At 34.4% G+C, this 26,163-nt stretch overlaps 6 protein-coding genes and 2 long non-coding RNA genes across 11 annotated transcripts; 6 read left to right on the top strand and 2 right to left on the bottom strand.

The window, feature by feature from the left end:
- Positions 1-601: 601 nt before the first annotated feature.
- Positions 602-4,143, top strand: LOC104788027 (uncharacterized). The gene is made up of 5 exons (XR_768085.3): positions 602-992; positions 1,241-1,367; positions 1,515-1,781; positions 1,934-2,266; positions 3,852-4,143. It is a non-coding gene; the product is annotated as an uncharacterized LOC104788027 (long non-coding RNA).
- Positions 4,144-11,873: 7,730 nt separating this feature from the next.
- On the top strand, positions 11,874-13,366 carry LOC104713801 (methylesterase 7-like). Its single transcript, XM_010431008.3, has 3 exons — positions 11,874-12,524; positions 12,775-12,906; positions 13,000-13,366. Exons 1-3 carry the CDS (start codon positions 12,153-12,155, stop codon positions 13,279-13,281), a joined length of 786 nt encoding a protein of 261 aa, XP_010429310.1. The 5' UTR covers positions 11,874-12,152; the 3' UTR covers positions 13,282-13,366.
- An 840-nt stretch (positions 13,367-14,206) lies between these two features.
- Positions 14,207-17,951, bottom strand: LOC104713800 (uncharacterized). 3 transcript variants are annotated; one of them, XR_002033321.2, is made up of 4 exons: positions 17,019-17,451; positions 16,744-16,776; positions 15,150-16,580; positions 14,207-15,064 (listed from the first exon to the last, which is right to left on the bottom strand). It is a non-coding gene; the product is annotated as an uncharacterized LOC104713800 (long non-coding RNA). The 3 variants fall into 3 exon arrangements; XR_015566514.1 differs by having other exon boundaries at positions 15,150-16,646; positions 17,019-17,343; XR_015566515.1 differs by lacking the exon at positions 14,207-15,064 and adding an exon at positions 17,811-17,951 and having other exon boundaries at positions 15,435-16,646; positions 17,019-17,139.
- Positions 14,345-15,435, top strand: LOC104713797 (putative methylesterase 19). Its single transcript, XM_010431004.3, has 3 exons — positions 14,345-14,707; positions 14,778-14,915; positions 15,011-15,435. Exons 1-3 carry the CDS (start codon positions 14,345-14,347, stop codon positions 15,284-15,286), a joined length of 777 nt encoding a protein of 258 aa, XP_010429306.2. The 3' UTR covers positions 15,287-15,435.
- On the top strand, positions 15,602-16,831 carry LOC104713798 (putative methylesterase 19). 2 transcript variants are annotated; one of them, XM_010431005.3, is made up of 3 exons: positions 15,602-15,995; positions 16,072-16,209; positions 16,285-16,831. In XM_010431005.3, the coding sequence occupies exons 1-3, from the start codon at positions 15,618-15,620 to the stop codon at positions 16,570-16,572; spliced, it is 804 nt and encodes a 267-aa protein (XP_010429307.1). In that variant the 5' UTR covers positions 15,602-15,617; the 3' UTR covers positions 16,573-16,831. The 2 variants fall into 2 exon arrangements, with proteins under 2 accessions (XP_010429307.1, XP_087322579.1); XM_087466453.1 differs by having other exon boundaries at positions 15,618-15,995; positions 16,346-16,693.
- Positions 17,714-19,006, top strand: LOC104713799 (putative methylesterase 6). Its single transcript, XM_010431007.3, has 3 exons — positions 17,714-18,228; positions 18,312-18,449; positions 18,543-19,006. The coding sequence occupies exons 1-3, from the start codon at positions 17,857-17,859 to the stop codon at positions 18,828-18,830; spliced, it is 798 nt and encodes a 265-aa protein (XP_010429309.2). The 5' UTR covers positions 17,714-17,856; the 3' UTR covers positions 18,831-19,006.
- Positions 19,007-19,460: 454 nt separating this feature from the next.
- Positions 19,461-21,499, bottom strand: LOC104713796 (GDSL esterase/lipase At2g23540). Its single transcript, XM_010431003.2, has 5 exons — positions 21,081-21,499; positions 20,623-20,753; positions 20,274-20,522; positions 19,930-20,185; positions 19,461-19,838 (listed from the first exon to the last, which is right to left on the bottom strand). Exons 1-5 carry the CDS (start codon positions 21,385-21,387, stop codon positions 19,615-19,617), a joined length of 1,167 nt encoding a protein of 388 aa, XP_010429305.1. The 5' UTR covers positions 21,388-21,499; the 3' UTR covers positions 19,461-19,614.
- A 1,519-nt stretch (positions 21,500-23,018) lies between these two features.
- Positions 23,019-25,979, top strand: LOC104713795 (uncharacterized). The gene is made up of 5 exons (XM_010431002.2): positions 23,019-23,438; positions 23,712-23,948; positions 24,054-24,137; positions 24,225-24,354; positions 24,445-25,979. The coding sequence occupies exons 1-5, from the start codon at positions 23,230-23,232 to the stop codon at positions 25,801-25,803; spliced, it is 2,019 nt and encodes a 672-aa protein (XP_010429304.2). The 5' UTR covers positions 23,019-23,229; the 3' UTR covers positions 25,804-25,979.
- The last annotated feature ends 184 nt before the right edge of the window (positions 25,980-26,163 follow it).

The raw sequence follows: 26,163 nt of genomic DNA, 5'->3' as shown, positions 1-26,163 counted from the left end.
CCCCACACTGATTGTTTTTTTTTTTTTTTTTTTTTTTTTTTTGATAAGAATGTGAATATCATATTAATATGAAGAGTTTAGGTTTTACACAAGCTTAACCTATAGAGTGTAACCTTACCCAAAAAAAATTAAAAAGCAGAGGTTACAAAAAAATGTTGGTGTCAACAACATATGATTAGCGGATCCAAAGGATCATGTTATCCTTCACAAGCTAAATATATTTTCATGTTTTTACCAAGATTCATATTTTCTTCTTTGCATTATGATTCTCTCTTATACTATAAGAGCAAGAAAGCAAAAAACAGAGAGAAAAGAATATATATATATATATATATATATATATATATATATATATATATATATATATATCATTTTTGCGTCTTTATATTTGTGGTTATTTACTTATTTTGCAGTATAAGACCCATAAACATAGATCATATCTTGACATTCTAACGTGCATGCAACTACAATTAGTTTGATAACGTTTAGACCATCTCCACTGGTAATTACTCTTGTGTTTCTCTTGCAAATTGGGCCCCAAAATATGAATTTAAAAACTATATTTCGGTCCATTTAGTTGAGTATTGGTTCTTTGGGAAGTCTTTGGAGTAATCCATGAGAAACGATACGTGGCATAATAAGATTGGATGATACATAAATATAAAAGATAATTTTTTTTTTATTTCCCCATTTTCTTCTTCTTTTGTTTCCCGACAATCTCTCTCTCTTCTCTGTCGAGACAAACGGCGATTCAAAGGCGATTACTATGGAAACCAAATAATCAATCGATTCACCTTAAGCCTTCAGATTTTTCCAGCTAAATCTGGAGGATTTTTGGTTGAGGAAGGCGATGGACACTCGATTCGGCTTAAACCGGAAGATTTGACGCTTCAGTGACGATAACCTCCCACTGCGACAACGACGGCGGCTTAGTCTTCTGATGGTCTTAAGTAGACGGCGAGATCCACTGGGAGACGAATCGAACAGAGAAGGTTTGTCTTCTCATCCCTTACTTATTGCATGTTGTTAATGTTAGGGTTTAGGATTAATTTCGATTTGATTGTGAGAGTGGTTAATGTTTGATGTTCAATTGGTTTTGATTTTTGTTTGGAGGGTTGACTGGTTCCGGCTAACTCTTAGATAGATTCTCTTGGCTAATCTTGGTATTGTAGATCTTAAGTTGAGAATCTTTGATATGTTCTTGCTGATTTAGTTGTTGTGATGTTTTGTTGTTCATCAGAGTTAACTCGTAAGACCTCTTTTGGTGGAGAAGAAGTAGAGAACGAGACCAAAGCTGTCGCATCAGAGTCTTCTTGTTTGAAAAGGAATCGTCTCTTCATCTTTTAGCTTCCTCGAAGTTATGTTTGGTAAGTAACGAGTTTGGTGACCAATTTTAGGTTTTAACAAGAAGAGCTAACAATCAGTATACGTGCAAAGGTCTTGTTTGGTTCTTCCAATTCTGTTCCCTTGTCTTTTTTTTTTTCTTTCTGATATGAAATCCATTTTTTTTGCAGGATCATTTGTGGAGACAGGTTGTGAGTCTTCCTCCTTGTCCACTTCAAATTCTCCCCATCCATAAGTTTTGAGCCTAATTCAGTCCTGTTAAAGTTTATTCTTCGTTAAACTGACTAATATCTTCTTCTTCTTCCTTTTTTAATGGATTTTGTTGTTGCTTCTCCCTTCTCTAAATGATTCAGTCTTACACAACGATGGTCCAATCCTATTCTGTAGATTTGATTGGGGTTTGCTTCTGGAGTCCAGAGAGACGACGACAATATTGGGTGAGATACGTTTCTCCACCTTTTTAATTCTCTTTAAAACTCTCTTGTTATGTTTGGTAAGTAACGAGTTTGGTCTAAATTTAGGTTTTAGGTATTGATTCAGCCTTGATAATTTAACTGTATGGTTTTAATCTAATTCTGTATATCTGCAGATCAGAGAGATGGATTGAAGAACGAAGTAGAAGACTCAAGTCTGCTTTAGGTAAGTTAATTCTGTTTTTCTCTCTTTCTTCTTTTCACTTGGATTTTCAGATTTACTAACTAATACTAACCAGCATACATTACACACACATGGACGATAATTTGAACTCTCTCTCTATCCGCGACTCTTCAGCTCTTCACTCACTGTTTGGTCTTTTAAATTCTTGACTATAATTCATATTTTTTTGTCATGTTTTGTGCGAGGTGGAGTGCACATGGGGTTTGGTGGTGAAGAGTGGTCTTCATCAAATTGACAATGGGAGTCCATTCTCTTACTTAAGAAGGTATGCTCATAACCCGTATCTTGTTTTTTATTTTTTTGTGATATCATTTTAGATTTTTCCATCGATTTTGTGTGTTTTTTAATCAAAAGAAAGTGATATTTGATTTGAATATCAGAAGGAAAAAGATTTATTTAAATTGGTCTAGTGGTTTATTCCCCCAAAATGATTGAAATTGAAATTAGTCTTGACTTTAAACCCAACTTTTGGAATACTTTTGAAGCCAAAGATTTTCTGAAAAAGCAAAACAAGTGTCTATTCAAAGAGATATACTGAAAAGTATATCTCCTTTGTGCTAAACACTCTTTACCTTTAAACAAACCTTGACCTCAATATAAACCTTCTATGTTAAACACTAACCTACACCATTACGCTTTTCTCTACAACACAATCAATGGATTCTACAAACCCTTTTGGTTTTCAACCTTATAATTTCATGAATCTTTTGAATTCTCAAAAAAACTCAAACGTTTCTAATAATTCTGCACAAACCTCTCAGCCTGTCCAATTTAGCTCTCCATTCTCTTCTCAGCCTATCCAATTTAGCGATCCATTCTCTTCTCAGCCTATTCAATTTAGCTCTCCATTCTCTTCTCAACCTATTAATCTAAGCACTCAATCAGAATCTGAAGACTGTATTGAAGTTACGGTGGACGACAATGAAGAAGATGGAGGCAGAGGAAGTAGGAAGAGGTGGACTGCATATGAGGATATCAACCTCATAAGCGCCTGGTTAAACACAAGCAAGGATCCAGTTGTAAGTAATGAGCAGCGGTTAGATAGCTTCTGGGTGAGAGTCGCTGCCTACTACAAAGCGAATGGTGGAGGGACCGGTTCAAACGGTCGAGGGGCTAGTCAATGCAAGGCAAGGTGGAGCAAGATAAACCATCAAGTTAACAAGTTTGTTGGATGTTACACACAAGCCAGTAATAGAAAGAAGAGTGGAGAATCAGAAGATGATGTGATCAAAGTGGCGCATGAGATTTACATGAACGACATCAAAAAGCCATTTATTCTAGAGCATTGCTGGAGGGAACTGAAGCATGATCAGAAATGGATCATGGAGGAATGCAGTTCCAAGAGGACAAAGCTACAATCAGACGGAACATACTCTTCGAGTCCAGCCAATGATGGAGCTGAGATGAGGCCTCCGGGGGTTAAAGCTGCAAAGAAAAAAGGGAAAAAACCTGCCTCAGTGAGTATTGATGTTGAAGATAGTTCGGTGGGAAAGTTAGATCGTATAATAGCAATGAAGGATCAAGAACAAGCAGCTAAGGAGAGACACGCCAAGATGAGATTGCTAGACAGTCTGATTAACAAGGGTGAACTAACACCCGCTGAAGTTATACTTAGGGACAAACTGCTTGATCAAATGTTGACAAACATCTAGGTTAAATTCTCTTCACTTGTCTTGTTTTAACTCTTTTGTGTTTAATTATTGATGATGTGTTGTGTTTTAACTCTTGTTCTTGATCCTTGTTGTGTGATATATGCTTTGTTGTGTTTTAACTCTTTTGTGTTTAATTATTGATGCTGTGAAGTGATATTTAACTCCTTTGTGTTTAACTGTTGTTGTCTTTTGTTCCAGGTTTTTGCGGAGACATGAAGATACTTCGATGTCACGTGAAGGGAATCCTGTGAATGTTGCTTGTCTGTTGTTGTCTTTTTAGTAGTAGAATCCCGTGAATGTTGCTTCTCTTTCAGATATGTGTTGTGGTGTTTAGTACACCTTTTGTAAGGTTTGTAAGACTTTTAAACCCGTGAATGGGTGTTGATTTGGTCGAATGCTTGTATCTCAACCCGTGAATGGGTTTTGTTTTTATTTGGTTTTGTGTCTAACTCTAAGTCTATATATTGAAAATAACTTCTACTTCATTGTTCTCAATTGTCCAATTGTTTCTTCTTTCGTTCTCTTCTCTTCATTGCTTCTTCTTTAATATTCAAAAGCAAAAAAAAACAGCACCAAAACACTACCGATTCCAAAACCAAAACAAAAACAAATTTACTTCTACCCTTACTTCAAATACAATTTCATTACTTTATAAACCAAACTTCCCACAAGACACACAACCATCTCAAAGTGTCAACAATGTCTAATTGGAGTTCTGATCAAGAAGTTGATGAAATGGTAGAGGAAGAGGTTGATAGTATAGTGGAGGAGATTCAATACCACTACACTCACCCGGAAGTACCAGCAGCTCCAATATTCCATAGAGTGCACATCAATAGAGACCGCGAAGAAGGCCACAGCCAGTTGTGGAATGATTATTTTAGTGAGAATCCGACATACACCCACGCTATGTTCCGTCGTCGCTTTAGAATGAACAAACCATTGTTCATTCATATTGTTAATACTATTGAGAATGGAGTCCCATACTTTAGACAAAGACCAGATGCTACTGGAAGGCTTGGTCTTTCTGCACTTCAGAAATGCACGGCAGCTATTCGTATGATGGCATACGGATATTCGGCAGATGCGTTGGATGAATATTTACGACTGGCTGAAACAACCGCCCACCAATGCCTTGAAAAATTTGTAGATGGAGTTATAAATCTTTTTGGAGACGAATATCTCAGACGACCGACAGCGGAAGATCTCCAACGATTACTGCATATTGGAGAACACCGCGGTTTCCCCGGAATGGTAGGGAGCATAGATTGTATGCATTGGGAGTGGAAGAATTGTCCAACTGCATGGAAAGGACAATATTCACGTGGTTCTGGAAAACCGACAATCGTACTAGAAGTTGTGGCATCTCAAGATTTATGGATTTGGCACGCATTTTTTGGACCACCAGGTACGTTAAATGATATCAATGTTTTGGACCGCTCACCGGTGTTTGATGATATCCTAGAGGGCCGAGCTCCGAGAGTTACATACATTGTCAATGGACGACAATACAAAATGGCTTACTACCTCACTGACGGTATCTATCCCAAATGGGCAACTTTCATCCAATCCATTACACTTCCACGTGGCCGAAAAGCAAAACTTTTTGCTCAATATCAAGAAGCATGTCGGAAAGATGTAGAGCGTGCATTTGGAGTCTTGCAAGCTCGATTTGCAATCGTGAAGAATCCCGCACTTTTTTGGGATAAAAGAAAAATAGGGAAAATAATGAGAGCATGTATCATATTGCATAACATGATAGTCGAAGACGAACGACATGACTACAATTTCTACGAACCATCAGAGTTCTATCACGGAGAAGGAAGCGAAACTTCTCATGTCGATTTAGCGTATTCTACAGATATGGCAACAAATCTAAATAACATGATGGGCAATCGAAATGACGTTCAAGATACAGAAATGCATGATCGTTTGAAAAAAGACTTAATTGAGCATATCTGGCAAAAATTTGGTACAACCCAACAATAAATCTTATTCTAAACTTTGTAAAATATGTTTAATATTTTTAATTTTGTATCTTATGTTTAATATTCCAAATTTTGTAAAATACGTTCAATATTCTGAATTATGTAAAATTTTATTGTTTTCTGTTTAATATAATATAAATAATATAAATAGTTTTTATACATGATAGATTAGTAAACTTTGATAATTAATTAACAAAAATTTTAAAAAATATATTATTTAAATAAAGAGTAACCTTCATTGGGTTACTCTAGTGGAGGAATGATTTTGGTTAAATTCTAAGTAGGTTACTTTACTTATTTTACTATTAATTATATAATTAATTAACCAAAGAGTAACCCTCTCAAGTTACTCTCAAGTTACTGGAGTAATGATGCTCTTAGTCATCTCTTCTGTAATAAAAGTCCAAAAGGAGCAAACTCTTTATCTTTTTTGCTGTCTTTATCATTTTTTCTGTCTTTATCATTTGTGGTTATATATTTATTTTGCAGTATAAATTATCATTTTTGCAGTCTTTATCATCTGTGGTTTATATATTTATTTTTCACTATAATAAGACCCATAAACATAGATCATATGTTGACATGTGACAATCTAACGTGTATGCAACTACATTTAGTTTGATAGCATCTACTGTAATAAAACTCCAAAAAGTAGTATCAATTTCGTGGTGGTCAGAGTTTTCACTTTTATTTAACTCGAAAGATATGTAAATATAAATCACGTAACGTAATATAAACCATAAGAGGATAGTATTTCTGAAGAATTATATCCACAAGAACTTTTTATGAATCAAGATTCTGTCTTCATGCCCAATCAGTAGCAAGAAATGTATGTATTACACTAAAAAGCAGTTATAAGAGTGGTTATATAAATAAATAAGATTCATGATACAATTATATATGTATAACTAGATTTTAACCCGCGGTACATCGCGAGATTATATTTCTAAAAATAAAATAAAAATAGAAATTTTTAGTAGATTAAATATATATATATATATATATATATATATGACTACTGTTTTATAAAATTTAAATTTATATCCCTTATATCTATATATTATTTAGGTTTACCGGTTTAAAAATTTAGGTTTACCAATTTAAATTGTTAAATTCAGAATATAACCCGTGATATAACATAGTACTGCTTGTTTATTTTAGTAATTTAATAAACTTGGATTAGATATGCCTAATATTCTAAGTCGATGGTGTTAACAAAATAATGAACTGATGATTTACTAACAATTAAAGATATAATTTTCAGTTTTTATTAATACACAAACTCATCTCGCTACATACCCAGACACAATTTTTCTTCCTTGCTTAAGTAAGACATGTATGTTTTTCAAAATCCAAATAACGAAAATGCAAAAAAGTATAGTTACATTAATTTTATGTATTTTACGATGATTTAAAGCAAATAAACTAAATAAATCAAACAATGATTATAGGAAAATCGCAATTTTAATTATAAAATATTATTTTATATTTCAAACAAAATCTTTTAATTGTGTTTGGATATAAGGATAGTAAAGAATTAATTGAAGATATTGTAATTAATTTAATTAGATATTGGAATTAGCCATTTATTGATTAAGGAGATATTTTAGGAATTTTTGTTTAGGCCAAAATATTGGTTTTAATTTTCAATTTAAAATTTAGTGATAATGGCATTCTTTGTAACTAAGTAGTAACTCTAGGATTTATTTGCTAAATGTCTCCAAAAATGTATATATAGACTAGATTTTACCCCGCGGTACACCGCGGAGCTATATTTTATTTTAGAAAAGAAAAATATAATTGATTAGTAGATTAACTATTTTTTTTTGTCAACAGCATATATATATGAGTATATGACTAATGTTTGCTTATTTTAAATCTTTATCCCTTATATTTATACATTAATTAAAATTTAACCCATGTTCTAGTATTTGATTAATAATATTTAAATTTTATGCTAATGTTGCTATAACCCGTTTTGAAATAAATCCTGTTTTATGAGATTTTTAACATTTATAAGTCTAAAGATTCATATGATTTTAATTTTTATTAAGTTTAACATAGAAATATTCATTTTTATAATGGTGTTAAAATATAAAAAGGTATATTTATTTTATTTAATAATTTAGGTAGAACTAAGTAGTTTCTATAAATACAATTCGAATTTATTTATAACAATTAATCTAAAATTTGTGGCATATGCTCCTCTAACAATTACTATGTATAACAATTAGTTTTTATATAAAAAATGAATTTAATTAAGTATTTAATGTCAGTGGCATTCCTTGTAAATAGTACTGAACTTCAGGATTTATTTCATAATTGTCTCCAAAATTGTAGATATAGATGTATCACAAAAATCTATATGGAATCAGAGCTTCCAAGTCTACCAATGAAAATGTATTTAGATTAAATACAATTATAAGCTGTACAGTTCAAGAAGCTTTGCTCTCATAGTCCGATAAATGCCGCCAATTATTGAAACCGGAGGCTTTTATCATACTAAACATACTAGATGATTATGTACAACTTAACCGAAGTATAATGCAATGATAGATGCAAATATGGCAAAGCCTGTATTGATAGCCCTGTTGATAGCCTCGACAAGCTTTTTAGCAATCATTTTGTAGGCTTTCTCGGAGGGATGATCAAAGTTATAGAAGACCGAAGTAATAGAAGACGTTTAATTTTATAATACTATTGCCGTAGCCCGTAAGCATGCAACAACATCCATGCATTCTTGATTTTTCTCATTGGTAAATCCTGCAACCATAGAAGTCGTACATGAATACCTAACTACTATATATGACCAGTCTTGGGATTTCAAATGTCTAAAGCAACATTCTAAATTGTACTTTCATATATCAAATTTGTCAATGAATATTGTTTTTAAGGATTTTATTACTACATGGATATTTTATATACTTTCTTTTATTTAAGAAAAAAATTGATTAATCTTGCATATTTTGAATTGAATTAAATAAGATTTTTAAAAAATATATAATAATAATAAATCATGGTCTTTACGAAAATGAGGATTTTAATGTAATATGAACCAACTGAGCCATCAATTACTTTAGAACGTTGTCACCTTGTCATCCATGTTCTCTGAGGTTTTAGTTTGGCCAGGCCGGATAACTATTATACTATAAATTTTACCCAATCTTTTGTTCTACTTTAGAACTTCTAAATGATGTACTTGTAATGTTACTATTCTTGTATTATAATTCATATACTACATGACAAAAGGGCATCTCGTACAGGAAAATGACTACTATATATAAATGAGTACGTGTCGACATAGACTAACTGGGCACGACTACAATCCGATTCTCTCCTCCCCAACTTGTAAGTCCATTTTCCAATTTTTTTATGTTGTAATCTTTCGAGATTTTTAATTCGCCAAGTTAAACCACTTGACAAAGAACCTACCAAGGACGACTCTCGACATACGCAAACATCCATCGTGTATCACACTCCCATCACCGCGGTCCGCGGATCTTTTAGCTACTTGATCATAGAAAACCTTCATATATATACATTTACAAAGACCAAAAGAGTCTGAACAATATATATATATATAATAGTATTTGATGTTTGATGGATAAGAATTCATTTTTTTACACCTGTCCTTTAATAATTTTATGTTCCAACCAACTAATTTACTGGTGTATATATTCAGTACTAATCGCATACCTTCAGTATCATGAGTCAATATGTAATACTAATATCACTAATAGGAATCATTTCATTTGCAACCATATCTTTTGCTTTTGAATCACCTACGTACTATGCCCTTCAGCTTCCTTACGTAGCCTTTGAAATCTCTTACTTGGTCACTGGACGATTAAACTCTCTCTGACCAGACAAAGACCAAAACAAATCTCATTGTCGACAAAGCAACTCAGTGGATAACAAGTGTCAAGTCTTGTAGCCATAATGACCAAGAAAATCATCTTTTACTAGTGGAGTTAGGGATTGCTACTGAGTTATTGGAGACAACAACTTTCATGAGCAGAATTATCCTACCCATACCACTATTTTATTTTAATATATTATTGCACCTTATACCGATCCCCTATAGAATAATTTCAAAACAACTATTCCCTCCGTTTCAATATATAAGATGTTTTAGCCTCTTTTCTTTGTTTCAAAATATAAGATGTTTTGTAACTTTCCATACAAATTTTAATATATATTTAATAATCTGTAATCATTATTTATGCAGTATTCTTTATTATTGGTTGAATCTTTTTTTAATTTAAATATATATGATACTTTAAAAAAAAAAAAAGTAAACTATCTTAATATGTGTGCCTTACCTTAAACATCCTATATTTTGAAACGGAGGGAGTATATAATTAACATGCTATTGTACCTGCCACACATATTATATAGACAAAAAAACAAGAATCAATTATGAGAAATGAACCTTTTAGCGGTATTTATAGATTTTGTCATTTTCCCTAAAATAATTTTAGGTAAAATGACAAATTAACAAAATAGTTAGTTAGGCAAAAATGTAGCCCCCCTCCCCAAAAAAAAAAAAAAAAAAAAAAAAAAAAAACTACTACAATTTATAGATGTACACTCTTATTCATTAAAATAATAACAGTAATACCTAAACATTTTGAATTTGACAAATAATTTAATATTCTTATATAGTTATATTAATAATGACCAAAAGTTTTAGATCTGCCACTCCTATTCAATCTCCAAAAGCCAATGCACAGAAAATCAATCATATGGGACCAACTTATCCTGATAAGAAATAAGTGGAGTATAGTGATTGAATGGTAACACGTGAAAATGCATTTTTCAATATTTATGATAAAAAAAATTAACCATGTTACCAATCATACCAACAAAGAACAATTTGCGTTATTATGATAAGCAGAAAACGTATTGTTTGCGTTTTTCCAAACCTATTATTATCTCATGGACCGCAGTTATCATGTGGTTATCATGAAGTAAGTCCAACAACCAAATATCATGCGGTTTTTTACAATAACGCTTCGGATAAAACAAACATTTGATTTATTTAATTTATAATTTATAAAAAAGTAATTATCAACATAAGTTTTAGGACTGTATGCTAAAAATGGTTTTTCAAATTTTTAAAGATTTTTATTGATAATTTATTTCTTAAATGTATCTTTTGAAAAATAAAATTAACATACTTCATTATTTTTTCACAAATTACAAAATAATCAGTTTTAATAGAGAAAATAACAGATTTGTAAAAACAAAAATCTATAGTCAACTTTATGATGAAAAATATGATTAAAAATATTTATAAATATATATATATATATATTAATAAATGTAAAAATTTCAAAAATAAATTATAGTTTTTATAATTATAGTTTCCGTTATAATGAAATTATTTTAAAACATGTATTTCTTCACTATTTAATAAACAAAATTCAATTAATTACTTCAAAATAAAATTTTGATTTTTATGAAAATATTATTTCATTAAAAACAAATATATAATTTATTTATAATAATATATAATATGAATTTCGTACCGTAAATTGGTTTTCACCAATCAAACATTATTTTGTACTGTTTATTTTGGAGTAACCGCACTTGTCCCGCAAATACATTTGTCCCGCACGTACCGCAGTTGAACTGTATCGCACTACAAATTTTTTGTCCCGCACTACACTCACTTTTTTTTTGTTGAAAGAAACAAATTTGGATTATTTCTCGATTTATGCATATCATCCTTAAAGATAATATTTTTCCGATAGTGCTTAAGTTTCTTTGGTTATACAAAAAACAATTGATGGATTTCTACCTATTTTTAGACGTGTCCAAGGAGGCCAAAAAGCATGAGACTGAGAGTACGAGTACAGTACACCCAGAATGAATGTTAGAATGTAATTAGCTGCTTTTAGATAATAATTCTTTTGTCAAAAAAAAAGCTAATAATTCTATTAGTCTCATTAAAACAAAAAATGCTAAAACAATATTGTCACTATGTTTTAGTGCATCTGCTGATTGCATATAAAAGTCATCTCATCTATTAAGTATATCATGTAAATCAAGGGTTTCGTATAAAGAATGGTATTAATAAGTTAAGCAAACCATTTATCTTACTACCATTTGTTTCATAGTGATATGGTAAACTAAAAATATATATAATTGATGAAAAAGACAAATAAAAAAAAACAAAAACAAAAATTGTTGTCCAGCCTAAAAATAGTATGTTTTATGGATATAATATATGAGTGAAGTTGATATTTAATTATGATAGTTTTCAATTGCGTACACAATTAGATATAGTCATCAAAATCATTACTTTTGTTTTACCTTTTCAAAGGATTTTTTTTTATTTCACTAAAGTCAGAAAGGGTTAATTTAATTCGTTTTCTTATTTGCTAGCTGGCCTGCTTGCGGATTTTTTATTCGATACAGTATTATTTTATTGATTTGTAATTTTCTTAGATTCTATAAAGCTGAACAACGTATAACAGGATTATACATTCTTTACCATAAGCAGGGAATGGATAAGAAGAACCAGAAGCGGTTTGTGCTGGTCCATGGAATCTGCCATGGCGCATGGTGTTGGCACAAGGTGAAACCGCAGCTGGAAGCTGCAGGTCACAGTGTGACCGCGGTGGACCTAGCTGCATCGGGTCTAAACATGACCAGAGTGGAAGAGATTCAGACTCTTAAGGATTACTGCAAACCGCTGCTTGAGTTTATGACCTCACTTGGCCCGGATGACGGTAAGGTGATTCTTGTTGCTCATAGCATGGGTGGCATATCCGCTTCACTTGCTGCTGACATCTTCCCTAGTAAGGTTGCTGCTATTGTCTTCGTGGCATCTCTCATGCCCGACACAGTAAACCCACCTGGCTTCTTTTTCGAAAAGGTACATAAAACGTTGAATAAGTTGCACTGGTGTGATCTCTTCAATGTGATTCTAATATTATATATATATATATATATATATATATATATATATAATGAATCTAAAATTTATTCAACCAAAAAAATCTTGTTATATTATATGCATCCTTAAATCAAATGTTTTTGAACTTTTAAGTGGAAAGAAAATAAATCACTAGGATTAGCTTCGTAACTTGAACAACGTGATTCTAATATCTGCCTGGAACGAGCAGCTGATCACAAGCGGTCCACAAGAGAATTGGATGGATACAGTAATTACGAAGCCTAATGGTGGTCCTCTAGAGTTTGCTCTTTTTGGACCAAACTTCATGGCCAAGAATTTGTACAACCTATCTTCAGCCCAAGTAAGACTCCAGGCCTAATTAAAACCAAACCGGAATTGCTAGCTAGTAACATAAGTCTCACTTTTTATTCATTGTTTGTTGTGTTGGGTTTAGGATCTTGAATTGGCTAAAATGCTGGTGAGGGTAAACCCGTTCGCTACAAAGGAACTGGCAGGGACAAAAAGCTTAAGTGAGGAAGGGTACGGATCCGTTACACGTATATATATCATATGCGGAGAGGACGTTGCGGTAACCGTGGATTACCAGCGTGAGATGATCAAGAACTTCCCAGTGAAAGAAGTAATGGAGATCAAAGATGCAGATCATATGCCAATGTTCTCTAAGCCGCAAGAACTATGTGCTCTTCTCTTGGAGATTGCGGATAAATATGCCTAAAAATAAATTAATATGAAGATTGTCTTTTTTTTTTTGAATAAATGTTAAATTATATTCAAAAGAAATAAACGTTTTACATGACTAACTCATAGCTTTTCTTAAAAGGTAGATACATAACATGCTTAATAGGACCTAGTTGCAAACCAATCTTGAAGAAAGTTGCCGCCACCGATCGTATTGAGCCGATTACGGACGTTCTTATCAATCAGTTTGGTAAGTTTTTCCGCTGTGGAAGGTGTGTCTCCATGTCGCCAGTCATTTCTTTCCCTCCACAAAGAGTGAATCGTGTTCTGAAGTGTATAACCCAACAAGAACCGTGTAGTCTTCTTCAAAGCATTTCTAATATGAAGATTGTCACTACATTATAGTTACAAAAATCAGCTTCAGCCACAATTATGAGCCAGATTTGAGTGATATATGTATGGGTGACTAGATCATATAAATAATATTCTTCAAAAGAAAAATATATTTCAATGTATTCACACCAAGATTCATATTTCCTTCTTTGCACAATGATTCTCTGTTTTTTTTATGTGTGCAACTCACTATGATTCTCTCTTATGTTTACTGTTTGTAGTATTTTTTTCATAATGATAGAACAAAAGTCAAAAGAGCAAGAAAGCAAAAAATAAACAGAAAATAAGTAAACAAATAAATAAATATTGACCAAGGATATATAAACAATCCATTTTTGCAGTCTTTGTTATATGGTTAAAATAATAAAATTGATATTTTGCGGTAAAGATAAGATCATATGTTAATCTAACGTGTATGCAACTACAAATAGTCTGATAACATCTAGTCATCTACTGTAATAAAAGTCCAAAATGTACTGCCCATTTCGTGGTGGTTTAGAGTTTTACATCAATTAATATCATTCCAAGATTCACTTGTATATTTTAATTTGTATTTAGCTCGAAAGATATGTAAATACAAATTTCAGCTCTTTGATCACGTATGAGTTTGCACACGACAAGCCACCAGAAGCATATGGTGAAACCGTACAGCGGTACAGACTATACATATAAGAGTTGAAGCAAGATGATGAAACTAAGAGAAGGCAATGGAGACAAAGCGGTTTGTGCTTGTGCATGCGGTCTGCCACGGCGCGTGGAGTTGGTACAAGGTGAAAACACAGCTAGAGGCTGAAGGTCACTGTGTGACCGCGGTGGATCTGGCTGCATCCGGTAGAAACATGACCAGGTTGGAAGAGATTCAGACATTGATGGATTACTCCAAACCGTTGCTTGAGTTTATGAGCTCGCTTGGCTCGGATGACGAAAAGGTGATTCTTGTTGCTCATAGTATGGGAGGAATACCCGCTGCACTTGCGGCTGAAATTTTCCCTTGTAAGATTGCTGCTATGGTCTTCGTAACAGCTTTCATGCCTGACACAAGAAACCCACCTGCTTATGTTTTCGAAAAGGTATATGATTTGGTTGCACCGTATGGTCGTTTCTGAGTGATATATTCTGATATCAAACTGAAATCTGCAGCTAATAAGAAGCACTCCACGAGAGGAATGGTTGGACACCGTGTTTGGGAGGTACGGGGATCCAGATTGTCCTCTAGAGTCTATTCTTTTGGGACCAACGTTCATGGCTAAGAAAGTGTATCAACTGTCTCCGGTAGAAGTAAGACTCCAAAAGCCTAACAAAACTTATACTTTTAACAAATAAGATTGCTAGTAACCTCAGTCACTCTTCTATTCACTGTTGTCATTTGTTAGGATCTTGTATTGGCGAAATTGTTGGTAAGGGTGAACCCGTTGGTTACAACCAATCTAGCAGGGACAAAAAGCTTTACTGAGGAAGGGTATGGATCGGTTACACGTACGTATATCATATGTGGAGAGGATAATATAGTACCTGAGGAATACCAACGTTGGATGATCAGTAACTTTCCGGTAAAAGAAGTAATGGAGATCAAAGATGCAGATCATATGGCAATGTTCTCCAAGCCTAAGGAACTATGTGCTCTTCTCTTGGAGGTTGCAAATAAATAACCAACTATAGCTTCCACCACAACCATAAACCATATATGAGAATAAAGATTCATAAGTGAGAACTGTATTAAATTGGGAAGCCGTATGCAAGAATGGTAATGAATAAGATACGTGTAAAAAAAAAACTATACGTATCAGAATTTATTGCTTTTTATGGTTGAAAACTTGAAATATATAAGTAGATAAAACTAAATAGTCAATATGTCGTGTGGTTTAGAAACTCTCTAGATCTCAGACGACCAAAAATCTACTAGTCAACATCCAAAGAGTGATTGCTGGAACCTTAAATTTAATGTGTTCAACCACAAGATGCTAAAAGTAGAAACAAACAATGGAGAAGAATAACCAGAAGAAACGGTTTGTGCTCGTCCATGGGCTGTGCCACGGTGCATGGACTTGGTACAAGGTGAAAACACTGCTGGAGGCTACAGGTCACTGTGTGACAGCAGTGGATCTGGCTGCATCGGGTATAAACATGACTAGAGTGGAAGAGATTCAAACTCTGAAGGATTACTGCAAACCATTACTTGAGTTTATGAGCTCTCTTGGCCCGGATGACGACGATAAGGTGATTCTTGTTGCGCATAGTATGGGAGGAATACCAGCTGCACTTGCTGCTGACATATTTCCTTGTAAGATTGCTGCTGTTGTCTTCTTGACAGCTTTTATGCCCGACACAAGAAACCCGCCGGCTTATGTTTTTGACAAGGTACATAAAAAACGATGATTCAATTGCACAGTGTGATCTCTTCATACTGATTCTAATATCTGCTTGAAACTAGCAGCTGGTCAGTAGCGGTTCAGAAGAGGACTGCTTGGACACTGTGTTTGGGACCTATGGGACACCTGATCGCCCTCTAGAGTTTGCTCTTTTTGGACCAAAGATCATGGCCAAGAATTTGTATCAACTCTCTCCGGTCCAAGTAAGACTCCTAATTTAAACCCAAATGATTGCTTGTAACTTCAGTCTTTTATTGATTACTGTTGTGGCTGATTAGGATCTTGAATTAGCAAAAATGTTGGTGAGGGTAAACCCCGTCGTTACAGACAGTCTGGCAGGGACAAGAAGCTTTAGTGAGGAAGGCTACGGATCCGTTACACGTATATATATCATCTGCGGAGAGGACTTTGCGATACCCGAGGATTTCCAGCGCTGGATGATCAAGAACTTTCCAGTAAAAGAAGTAATGGATATCAAAGATGCAGATCATATGACGATGTTCTCCAAGCCTCAAGAACTCTGTGCTCTTCTTTTGGAGATTGCGGATAAATATATGCCTAAATAAAATCTTCACTGCATCACAGCTACAAAACTCAACTTCCACGACAATACTAAGCGAGATGTGAGTGATATGGGTGACTACATTTTATATTTACAAGAAATAAGCAAATCATATTATTGGTAAAGAATGGTTGTATCATATGAATAAGAATGTAAGAAGAGGATTACACACTACCTGAAGATGTAGAACATATATATGCCTATAAACCTGCATATTTAAGAATATTACTATGAACTTTAGCTTATATTCAAAATAAAACAAAGATGGTAGTGATCAGCTATATATACAAGCAGCTGAAAATGCATATATGAGATGAATAAGCAAGGGCAGAATGTTAGCAGTACGAATAAGACCAAAAAAAAAAAAAAACACTAACTAATCCAAGTCATATTGAAGTCCATATAACATTATATCTAGAAGTATCTGCTAAAAAAGAGAAGGCAACTAACCAGGGGCAGTATGTGCTTGTTCGTGGATTCTGCAGACAAGTTGAAGCTTCAAGGAGAAAAGGTGGAGACTGGTCACGTTTGTTTAGATTGTAGGCAAAGGGGATAAGGTATTAAGGTGTGTCTGGGGATTTTCAACATAAAAGGATCAAGAACAAGAACACTGAGGAGGTTAAAGAAGTGATGGTATTGTCAAAAAAAAAAAAAAGTGATGGGAGATCAAAGATACAGATCATATGTCCATGTTATCAAAGCCTCAAGAACTCTATCATTATCATCCCTTTTGAAGATAGCAGGTAAATATTTCCTAAATAAATCTAGGATCCTCACTGACGTTGTTTACATACATAACAGTTCTTATATTGAGGTCCATAAACATAAGCAGTTTCTCACTCAAAGATTATGGTCTAAGAAGTAATTATGTGCTCTAAGATTATATTCAATCAAGAGGTCGACCTACCAACTAACTCCATCAACTAAAATTTTACAATCTCTCTTTTCAAAACTTATTCTTGCCTATACTATGGTCAATGAAACAATCACCTCGAACTTTAACAGGCCAACAAATTACCTCATGTGGAGTCTTCAGTTCCACCAACAAAAATTGCATCTAATGTGATACAATTAAATGTGCCCTAATAATGGATCTTTCTAAACGTTCAGACTATATTGCTTACTATAGTTGAAATGAGAAATCTAACAGTCAAAGTAGTGTTCATTTAGCATTCTCTAGATCTCAGAGAACGACCAAAAACTAACAGTCAATATACAAAAGAGTATATGCGGGAAACTTACCATATATATATGTGTTGAACCAAGATGCTGAGAGTAAAAAAAGGCAATGGAGAAGACGCACCAGAAGCAGTTTGTGCTCGTCCATAGCGTGTGCCATGGCGCATGGACTTGGTACAAGGTGAAAACGCAGCTGGAGGATGCAGGTCACTGTGTCACAGCAGTGGATCTGGCTGCATCGGGTACAAACATGACAAAAGTTAAAGAGATTCAGACTCTGAAGGATTACAGCAAACCATTGCTTGAATTTCTGAGCTCGCTTGGCTCAGATGACGATAAGGTGATTCTTGTTGCTCATAGCATGGGAGGAATACCAGCTGCACTTGCTGCTGACACTTTCCCTTGTAAAGTTGCTGCCATTGTCTTCTTGACAGCTTTCATGCCTGACACAAGAAACCCACCAGCTTATGTATACGAAACGGTATAAAAACAAACATGATGATTTCGTTTCACATTATGATATCTCTCTTCTGAGTGATTCTAATATTTGACTGAAATCTGCAGTTTCTCAGAAGCATACCACAAGAGGAGTGGTTAGACACCACGTGTGGAAACTATGGGGAACCTGATTGTCCTCTACAGTATACACTTTTAGGACCAGAGTTCATGACCAAGAAAATGTATCAACACTCTCCTAATCAAGTAAGACTCCAGTTCTTTTAACTAACACAAATATAATTGTACTAGCAGTAAACTCATTCAATCTATTTGTTGATTGTTGTTGCGGCGAATAAGGAACTTGAATCGGCGAAAATGTTGGTGAAGGCAAACCCGTTAGTAACAAACAATCTAGCAGGGACAAGAAGCTTCAGTGAGGAAGGATACGGATCCGTTACACGTATATACATTGTATGCGGAGAGGATTGTTTAGTGTCAGAAGATTACCAGCGTTGGATGATCATGAACTTTCCACCAAAAGAAGTAATGGAGATCAAATGTTCTGATCATATGCCAATGTTCTCCACTCCTCAAGAAGTGTGTGCTCTTCTCCTTGAGATTGCTGATAAATATTGCCTAAATTAACCTGGCACTGCAAATGAGTTACCAACTACAGCTTCCACCAATAAGAATAAGTCATATGAGAGAATGCATCTATATGTATAAGAAATAAGCAGAGTGATTTCTAAATAAGATGAAAATAACAGAATAATGTGGCTTCTCGAACCCTTCATTGGATACAGAAGACAGTAGTTATTGTTTTTCACTTTTCTCAATTAGATTCAAGAAAAGACAAAAACTTTTCATCTAATTCCCTCTACCCATCAAACAACTACAAGCACTGAAGCAATTAGACTAAGAATCTAGGCTAACAAGACAAAACAAAGTAAACGTACTCAATTCTAACTAAAGCAGGTACCTTTGAGAATCCCAGGTGAACATCGGCCAATGTGGATGCTCCGATGCTGCGGTTTAGAGAAGAATGGGATGCTCTGCGGCAGAAACGACCGCAAATTTGATGCCTTTGCTTCGAAAGAACCAACATTTCTGGGTTTCTGTAACCGGCGAGTTGAGGAGGAAGAAAGACCATTAACGACGAAAGAGAGACACTGTTTAAAGAACCGGTTCGGACCGGAAAACGGATTTGATTTGAATTAAGAACCGGTTTTAAATTGAACTGGTTTATTGCCGAGAGCTAAATTCCAAAGTTGAGTCTTGACAAAAACAAAAGCATTTCTCACTTAAATTTTTTTTTTAACACGACAACACATACATACAAAGAAGTGATCTTAACGTGGCGTATAACAAAACGTAAATGTAAGAAATTGTGTATGTAAAGGGACATTTTTAGTTCAACAAACAATTCAAATCACAAATCTCTAAGTTTGCTGAGATTAACCGGAGATATAACATTGATATCACCATATAACAATTGCTTCGCGATAATAACATTTGCTGCTTCACTCGGATGGTAAGGATCCCAAAACACATATTTATCCCTCTCTTCGCACAAACTCGAAGTAGGTCCGCACGGAATTATACCTGCGTATTGTCCTCCATTACCGCAACAAGCCTTTGTCGCGGATATAAACCCTGTCAAATTTTGTCAATCCAAAAATTTCTTTATGTCATATAGTCACAATATATGGATTAATTTTGTAGAAGAGCAAGAAAAATGCATTACCGTATTCTTTGTAGTTGGTAATGAGTTCCATTACAAGATCGTAGACATTGGCATGGACAAACATTGCACCGGGAAGTTTCTTGTTTAGTTCATCTAATAAACTCTTTAATTTAACATTGTATTGATTTGCTAGCTTATTAGCCAAATCCACACATTCGTCTTCTTTTAATTGATTGATCGTTTTTTGGTACGGTATGCATCCAATCGGTCCAACGTTACCGATTACAAACTTCCTTGCATCCATTTGATATAGCCTCTGTATTGCAATAATACAATTCAATGGTAAGCTTATAACATATTGATATCAAATAACAAAAGATGAGATTGGTTTTGTTGTTGCTTACAGTTAGTTGGTCACGTAAATGCTCGAGCATGTCGCCGATGAAATCGTCAGGAGTTTGAGTGAACCGTGTTCCGACAGAGAGAAGTGGGAATAGATAATTGTTGAGGAAATCGTTTGCTCCTATAGTGATTGAGAATATTGATTTCTTGCTTATATACTCTTTTGCTTTCTCTTTTCCAAGTAGATCATCGAATTGTTTCCGTGTAGTGTTGAAGAAATCAACTTGTACATCCATACCTAACCTATTCACCTACCAAATTTTTACATTTCCATAAAAAAATTAGAACTCTAAAACGAATTTAAGATATTTTCAAATCCAAAAAACCGATCAAAATAGTTTAGGTACGTACAAAGATTCTCCCGGTGCCATTCATGATTCCTCCTCCTCCAGATGCATAATTTACACCGGCTAATAAAGCTTTGCCTGTCGCATTCGGTGCTAAGAATGGAATCGCGTAGTTGGCCGACCCAAGTTCTTCCCCTAAATAAACATTTGAACGTTTTAGAACCGTTTAAATCAAAATTTCAACATGTATAGAACAAACAAAGGTTCATGTTGCTAAAACTTTCGTATGCATGCTCTATTTATCCAACTTGGATTTCCTATCAGGTTATTTGACTTTAATAGTGTGATTTACAAAAACTGAAAATAAACAAAACGTCAACATAAATGCGTAGGTGTGTTAGTTGAACATCATATCTAAACGAGTAAAACAACAACATACATCATTTACTATAAATGGGTTATAGAGATTAGAATATTGATGGATAATATTTGATCATGTAATTTTTTCCATTTTGTACGTACCAACGATGTCACCAATTGTCCGGCCATTGGTGAACCGGCCGGTAGGATTTCCTCCGGAGGCTTTGAAATCGATACCATTAGGCTGCATATTGGCCCTAGACAACGTCGATAGATAATTATTATTTCCGGCATCGACAAGAGAATCTCCAAATATGAACGAAGCTCCTAATCCGCCGCCCTTTTTATCATTGTTAACTCCACGACCAGCAGCTTCCACTGAAGCAGTGAGAGTTAAGAAGAAGAAGAAGACGAGGATAGTGAAAGCCTGAGAGACCCTGCTTGACGTAGAAGTTCTTGTCGTAGCCATATTTCTCGGATTTGAGAAGTTTTGGTGTTATTGTTTGAGATTATATAACAAGTATAACAAAGTGTTAGTTTGAGATCGAAGGGAAACTTGTGAGGTTGTGTTTAATTGGTTTAAATGAATTTGGTTTGACCGTTTTGATATAAAGGGGAGGCTTCAAGAATTTTCTAGTGGTGGTTCATCAACGTGTCCTAGTTTTTCCTCACGCTAGTAAGAAAATAATGACGAGAATTTAATTCTTTAGACGCTTGAACTCTATGTATTTTGACTCGTAATTAATCGAAGTAGCTCAAATTTGTTGGAACAAGAAATAAAAGTATCAACGCCAAAAATTATGTTGTTAAATTTACAAACTAACAAAATGGGTGAAAAGGTATACATGCATACAAAGTTTTTATAATCACACCAAAAAAAAAAAGTTTTTATAAAGAAATAGACTGTCTCAAACGATGTATGAAACTTCTTTAAAAATATTTTTCGTAAAGTTTTAGTTTGTTTTGTTTTTACTACATATATGTGTGTTGTGGAAAATTGCGTTGAATTCGTTTGTTTAGCGGAAAGTAAATCTCTTAGAAATACACCGCAACATATGTTTTTTGGAAGATTTGTGTATGGATCAGCCGATCAGGTAAAGAATTTTTTTTTACTACATAAGGAGAAGACTAAATTACGGTTTTAAGAAATAATTTTTGCAGCATAGTTCATTATTTATGAGTTTTTGTTCAAAACTAAAAATGAATATTTGGAATTTTACTTTTACCGCATACTCAAAATTATAAGTTTGGAGAGCTCGTAGTTTCTACTACATAATTTAGTAGGAAAAACATAACGAAAAGACTAAAATTAGGGTCAGTTTAAGACTAAATTTTGCTGCAAAATTAATTATTGGTGAGTTTTGAAATTTTTATTACCAAAACATCCTCACAATTATAAGTTTGGAGAGCTCTACTACATAACTTAGTCAGAAAAAATATAAAGAAAATATTAATTTACAGTCAGTTTAAGACTAAATTTTATAGCGTAGTTAATTAGAGCTAGTTTTATTTTTACTAAAATTGAACATTTAAAATTTTTTTTTACCAAAACATACTCAAACTTACAATTATGAGTTTTGGGAGCTCGTAGTTTTTTTGACGTTCAACTAACTATAGATCTTATGTTATAACCCCCATCCCCCAACACTCCTCTATATTAATAACTAAAATTTCATTTTAATATTTTCTGGAAGTTTAGTAAAACACATACAGTAATAGGAGAACGCTCCTTGAAAGTGAGTAGGTGTTAATTACTTAATTTGGTTGACAATGTAAGACTCTCATTATTTTTTTTATGGTCTGAATCTTTATTGTTTCTTTTGGAAAAATTATATTTTCTTCCTTAGTAGAAAAGTCCACCTAGAAAAAAAAATAAATCCAATTCCCTTCCTTAGTAGAAAAGTCCACCTAGAAAGAAAAAAAAATCCAAAATTTGCAAATTTGGTATCAAATAGAAAAAAAAATACCAAGTGGGATAATATTTTCTTCTAAATGCTTCACATCTTTCTATATTCCCATTATTTTACTTAGCTGTATTGCAATTAAAGGGAAAAAAAACCACAAAATATTTAAAAAGATTAAGTCCCATCATTAGGGTGTACTTATCTGCAACACAATTCCCAAATTCTCTGCACATTTTCAAATATAATATGACCGTTGCTGTGTAACATTCAACTCAACCCAAAATAAAAATCTAAATTTTTTTATCATTTCACCACTAGAGCACCAGCCATAAAAAGAGAGACTTTTGAAATCATTCATCCATCACCAAGAGAACCCGAATCAAAAACCTTAACCTAGTAGTGTGGTGATGGAAGGAACCCAAAAGGTGTCTCTTTACGAACAATGCAGAGAAGATAGGATCAAAGAGAATCTTCAGAGGATGCAAAATCTTGGCATCTTGAATCTCTCTCGCAAACTCAGATCCGAGAACCGACCCATCAATAGAAGATCTCACGGTAACCCTAATGCCGCTCTGAGATCGACTCCTCCTCTTCAGCCATCTCGCAGATCTTCTCGGTATAATCTCTTCCTTTTCCCCATTTTGTTTGTTTGTGGAAATTAGGGTTTATGAATCTTAATTAGGGTTTATGAAACAGCTTAAAGCAGAGATTTTTTTGGAGGAATTGAGGATTTTGAGTAGAAATTAGGGCTTTTTGAGGCAAAATTAGAGTTTATGAATCGATTTGTTTCAGTTTAAAGGAGAGATTTTTCTGGAGTAATTGGGGGTTTTGAGTTGGAAGAAGGGTAATAGGGTTTATGATTTGTTTCTTCTTTTGTGATTGTTGTTAGATTGGAGAACACAACTCCAGTTATCTACACTGATGGGATCAATGAGAAGGGTAAAAAAGCAACTAAACGAGGGAATGTGGTGATTGGTGAAGGGGTAAGGTCAGAGATTTACACTGAGGAACATGAGAAGCTTCTTGGGAATACAGAACGAAGCTGGACTTGTTTTGTTGATGGCTATGATAAGGATGGCAAACGGATTTATGATCCGTTTAAGGGTAAGACTTGTCACCAGTGCAGGTAAAAGAAACCAAACCCTCATTTGTGGTATTACAAGTTGCAATACTGTGAAACGAGATTTGCTCAATGCTTTAGTATGTGTTTGTGTGTGTGTGTGCATTACAGGCAGAAAACGATGGGATATCGTACACAGTGCAGTGAATGCAACATGGTTCAAGGACAATTATGTGGAGATTGTTTGTTTATGAGGTTTGGTTGCTACTTAATATGATTTGCTAGCAGTGGAGTTTTATTGTTATTGGTGGTGAATGTATTTTTAAATGTTTGATGTAACAGATATGGTGAACATGTGCTGGAAGCTCTGGAGAATGCAAACTGGACCTGCCCTGTTTGTCGCGATATTTGCAATTGCAGTTTGTGTCGGAATAACAAAGGATGGGTTCCAACTGGCCCTATCTACAGAAGGGTACGTTGTTTTCTTTCGATTGTTCTTTTGTATAATCTTGAACAGTATCAAGAGCTTAAGATTTCTTTCTGTATTGGGGTTGTTTTCCAGATAGCTGCGCTTGGGTATAAGTCTGTAGCACATTATCTGATTCAAACCAAACGGTACCAAACTGATGACTCAACCCCAAATCAAGCTTCTGCAAAGAGATCACTTTCCTTTAAAGAAAAGATTGCTGATGATGGAGAAGTACCAAAGCTTCAGATTGATGATGATTCCTTGGAGAAAGAGGAAGATGAAAACACTAATGAAAATCAAAACTGTGATCTCCTTGAAGAAGTACAAAATCTTGCGGAGATCGAAGATCAGAATGGTGATTCCTTGAAGAAAGAGGAGGATGAGAATCCCAATTCAGCTAGAAGGTCACTGAGCTTCAAGCCTTATGCGGATAATCAGACTCCATGGGTTGATGTTCAGGTCTTAAGTTGTCTTGAGCCACCAAATCAAGATCATTCATGTGCTCACACTGGTGATGATCTTTCAGAAGTTCAGGAAAAGATAGGTCAAAACTCGAATTTGGAGGCGAGACCAGTTAGCTACTTGCTTCCTGTGGATGACCAGACTCCATGGGTTGATGTTCAGGTCTTAAGTTCTCTTGAGCCACTAAAGCAGGATAAACAAGAACATTCATGTGCCCACACTGGTGATGATCTTTCAGAAGTTCAGGAAAAGATAGGACAAAACTCGAATTTGAAGGCGAGACCAGTTAGCTACTTGCTTCCTGAGGATGATCAGACTTCATGGGTTGATGTTCAGGTCTTAAGTTGTCGTGAGCCACTAAAGCAGGATAAACAAGAACATTCATGTGCCCACACTGGTGATGATCTTTCAGAAGTTCAGGAAAAGATAGGACAAAACTCGAATTTGGAGGCGAGACCAGTTAGCTACTTGCTTCCTGAGGATGATCAGACTTCATGGGTTGATGTTCAGGTCTTAAGTTGTCGTGAGCCACTAAAGCAGGATAAACAAGAACATTCATGTGCCCACACTGGTGATGATCTTTCAGAAGTTCAGGAAAAGATAGGAAAAAACTCGAATTTGGAGGCGAGACCAGTTAGCTACTTGCTTCCTGTGGATGATCAGACTCCATGGGTTGATGTTCAGGTCCTGAGTTATCTTGAGACGCCAACACAGGATAAACAAGAACATTCATGTGCCCGCATTGGTGATACTCTTCCAGAAGTTCAAGAGAGGATAGGACAAGACCTTAATTTGGAGACAAGACCTAGGGAAAGTCAGACGCCTGTAGTCAAAGCTCATAACAAGGTCCTAAGCGATGAGACAGAGACCGGGGTTAACTCAGTGAGGACTCGAGTAACGAGTAGTAAGAGGAAGGCGGCTCTTGAACCTAATCAAAATAGCATTGGTGGAAGACTAAGGCAGCGCCGAAAAATCCAAAGTGAGGTTTAGAATAAGTTCCAGAAGAAACCTTAACGTCTTTTGTTAAGCTACATGATGACTCTTTCTGTTTCTTTTTGGTATTTTTTAATGCTTATGTGCAAGTATCTTTTGTTTAAAATCTATCTAAGAATGATTTGGAAACTAAATCTACAAAGATCTTAAATCAAATTTATTTCAAAATGAAATTTTAACTCTTATTTTGTTAAATAAAAAGGTAAAAACTTTTTCTGTCAGCAAAAAAATAGAGGTTTTGTTATTTGTTAATCATTAGTTTTAATTTTTAAATTAAAGCAAATTTATAGAGAACTGTCTATGAACCAAAATTTTCCAAACTTTACTATTCAAAAAGTGCTTTCAAATATACTTGGA

Source organism: Camelina sativa, chromosome 9 (assembly GCF_030686135.1).
Source record: "Camelina sativa cultivar CO46 ecotype springtype chromosome 9, ASM3068613v1".
Taxonomy (NCBI): Eukaryota; Viridiplantae; Streptophyta; class Magnoliopsida; order Brassicales; family Brassicaceae; genus Camelina; species Camelina sativa.
The sequence above is the reverse complement of the archived record's forward strand: the minus strand, read 5'-3'. Positions and strand labels throughout refer to the sequence as shown.

Coding starts and splice junctions, on each gene's coding strand:
- LOC104713798 (XM_010431005.3), top strand. CDS start 15,618: ATGGAGAAGAATAACCAGAAGAAACGGTTTGTGCTCGTCCATGGGCTG. Junction 15,996..16,071: donor CGGCTTATGTTTTTGACAAG/GTACATAAAAAA, acceptor TGAAACTAGCAG/CTGGTCAGTAGCGGTTCAGA. Junction 16,210..16,284: donor ATCAACTCTCTCCGGTCCAA/GTAAGACTCCTA, acceptor GTGGCTGATTAG/GATCTTGAATTAGCAAAAAT.
- LOC104713797 (XM_010431004.3), top strand. CDS start 14,345: ATGGAGACAAAGCGGTTTGTGCTTGTGCATGCGGTCTGCCACGGCGCG. Junction 14,708..14,777: donor CTGCTTATGTTTTCGAAAAG/GTATATGATTTG, acceptor TGAAATCTGCAG/CTAATAAGAAGCACTCCACG. Junction 14,916..15,010: donor ATCAACTGTCTCCGGTAGAA/GTAAGACTCCAA, acceptor GTCATTTGTTAG/GATCTTGTATTGGCGAAATT.
- LOC104713796 (XM_010431003.2), bottom strand. CDS start 21,387: ATGGCTACGACAAGAACTTCTACGTCAAGCAGGGTCTCTCAGGCTTTC. Junction 20,523..20,622: donor ATGGCACCGGGAGAATCTTT/GTACGTACCTAA, acceptor AAAATTTGGTAG/GTGAATAGGTTAGGTATGGA. Junction 20,186..20,273: donor ATTTACGTGACCAACTAACT/GTAAGCAACAAC, acceptor ATTGCAATACAG/AGGCTATATCAAATGGATGC.
- LOC104713795 (XM_010431002.2), top strand. CDS start 23,230: ATGGAAGGAACCCAAAAGGTGTCTCTTTACGAACAATGCAGAGAAGAT. Junction 23,949..24,053: donor AAGACTTGTCACCAGTGCAG/GTAAAAGAAACC, acceptor TGTGCATTACAG/GCAGAAAACGATGGGATATC. Junction 24,355..24,444: donor CTGGCCCTATCTACAGAAGG/GTACGTTGTTTT, acceptor GTTGTTTTCCAG/ATAGCTGCGCTTGGGTATAA.
- LOC104713801 (XM_010431008.3), top strand. CDS start 12,153: ATGGATAAGAAGAACCAGAAGCGGTTTGTGCTGGTCCATGGAATCTGC. Junction 12,525..12,774: donor CTGGCTTCTTTTTCGAAAAG/GTACATAAAACG, acceptor TGGAACGAGCAG/CTGATCACAAGCGGTCCACA. Junction 12,907..12,999: donor ACAACCTATCTTCAGCCCAA/GTAAGACTCCAG, acceptor TGTTGGGTTTAG/GATCTTGAATTGGCTAAAAT.
- LOC104713799 (XM_010431007.3), top strand. CDS start 17,857: ATGGAGAAGACGCACCAGAAGCAGTTTGTGCTCGTCCATAGCGTGTGC. Junction 18,229..18,311: donor CAGCTTATGTATACGAAACG/GTATAAAAACAA, acceptor TGAAATCTGCAG/TTTCTCAGAAGCATACCACA. Junction 18,450..18,542: donor ATCAACACTCTCCTAATCAA/GTAAGACTCCAG, acceptor GCGGCGAATAAG/GAACTTGAATCGGCGAAAAT.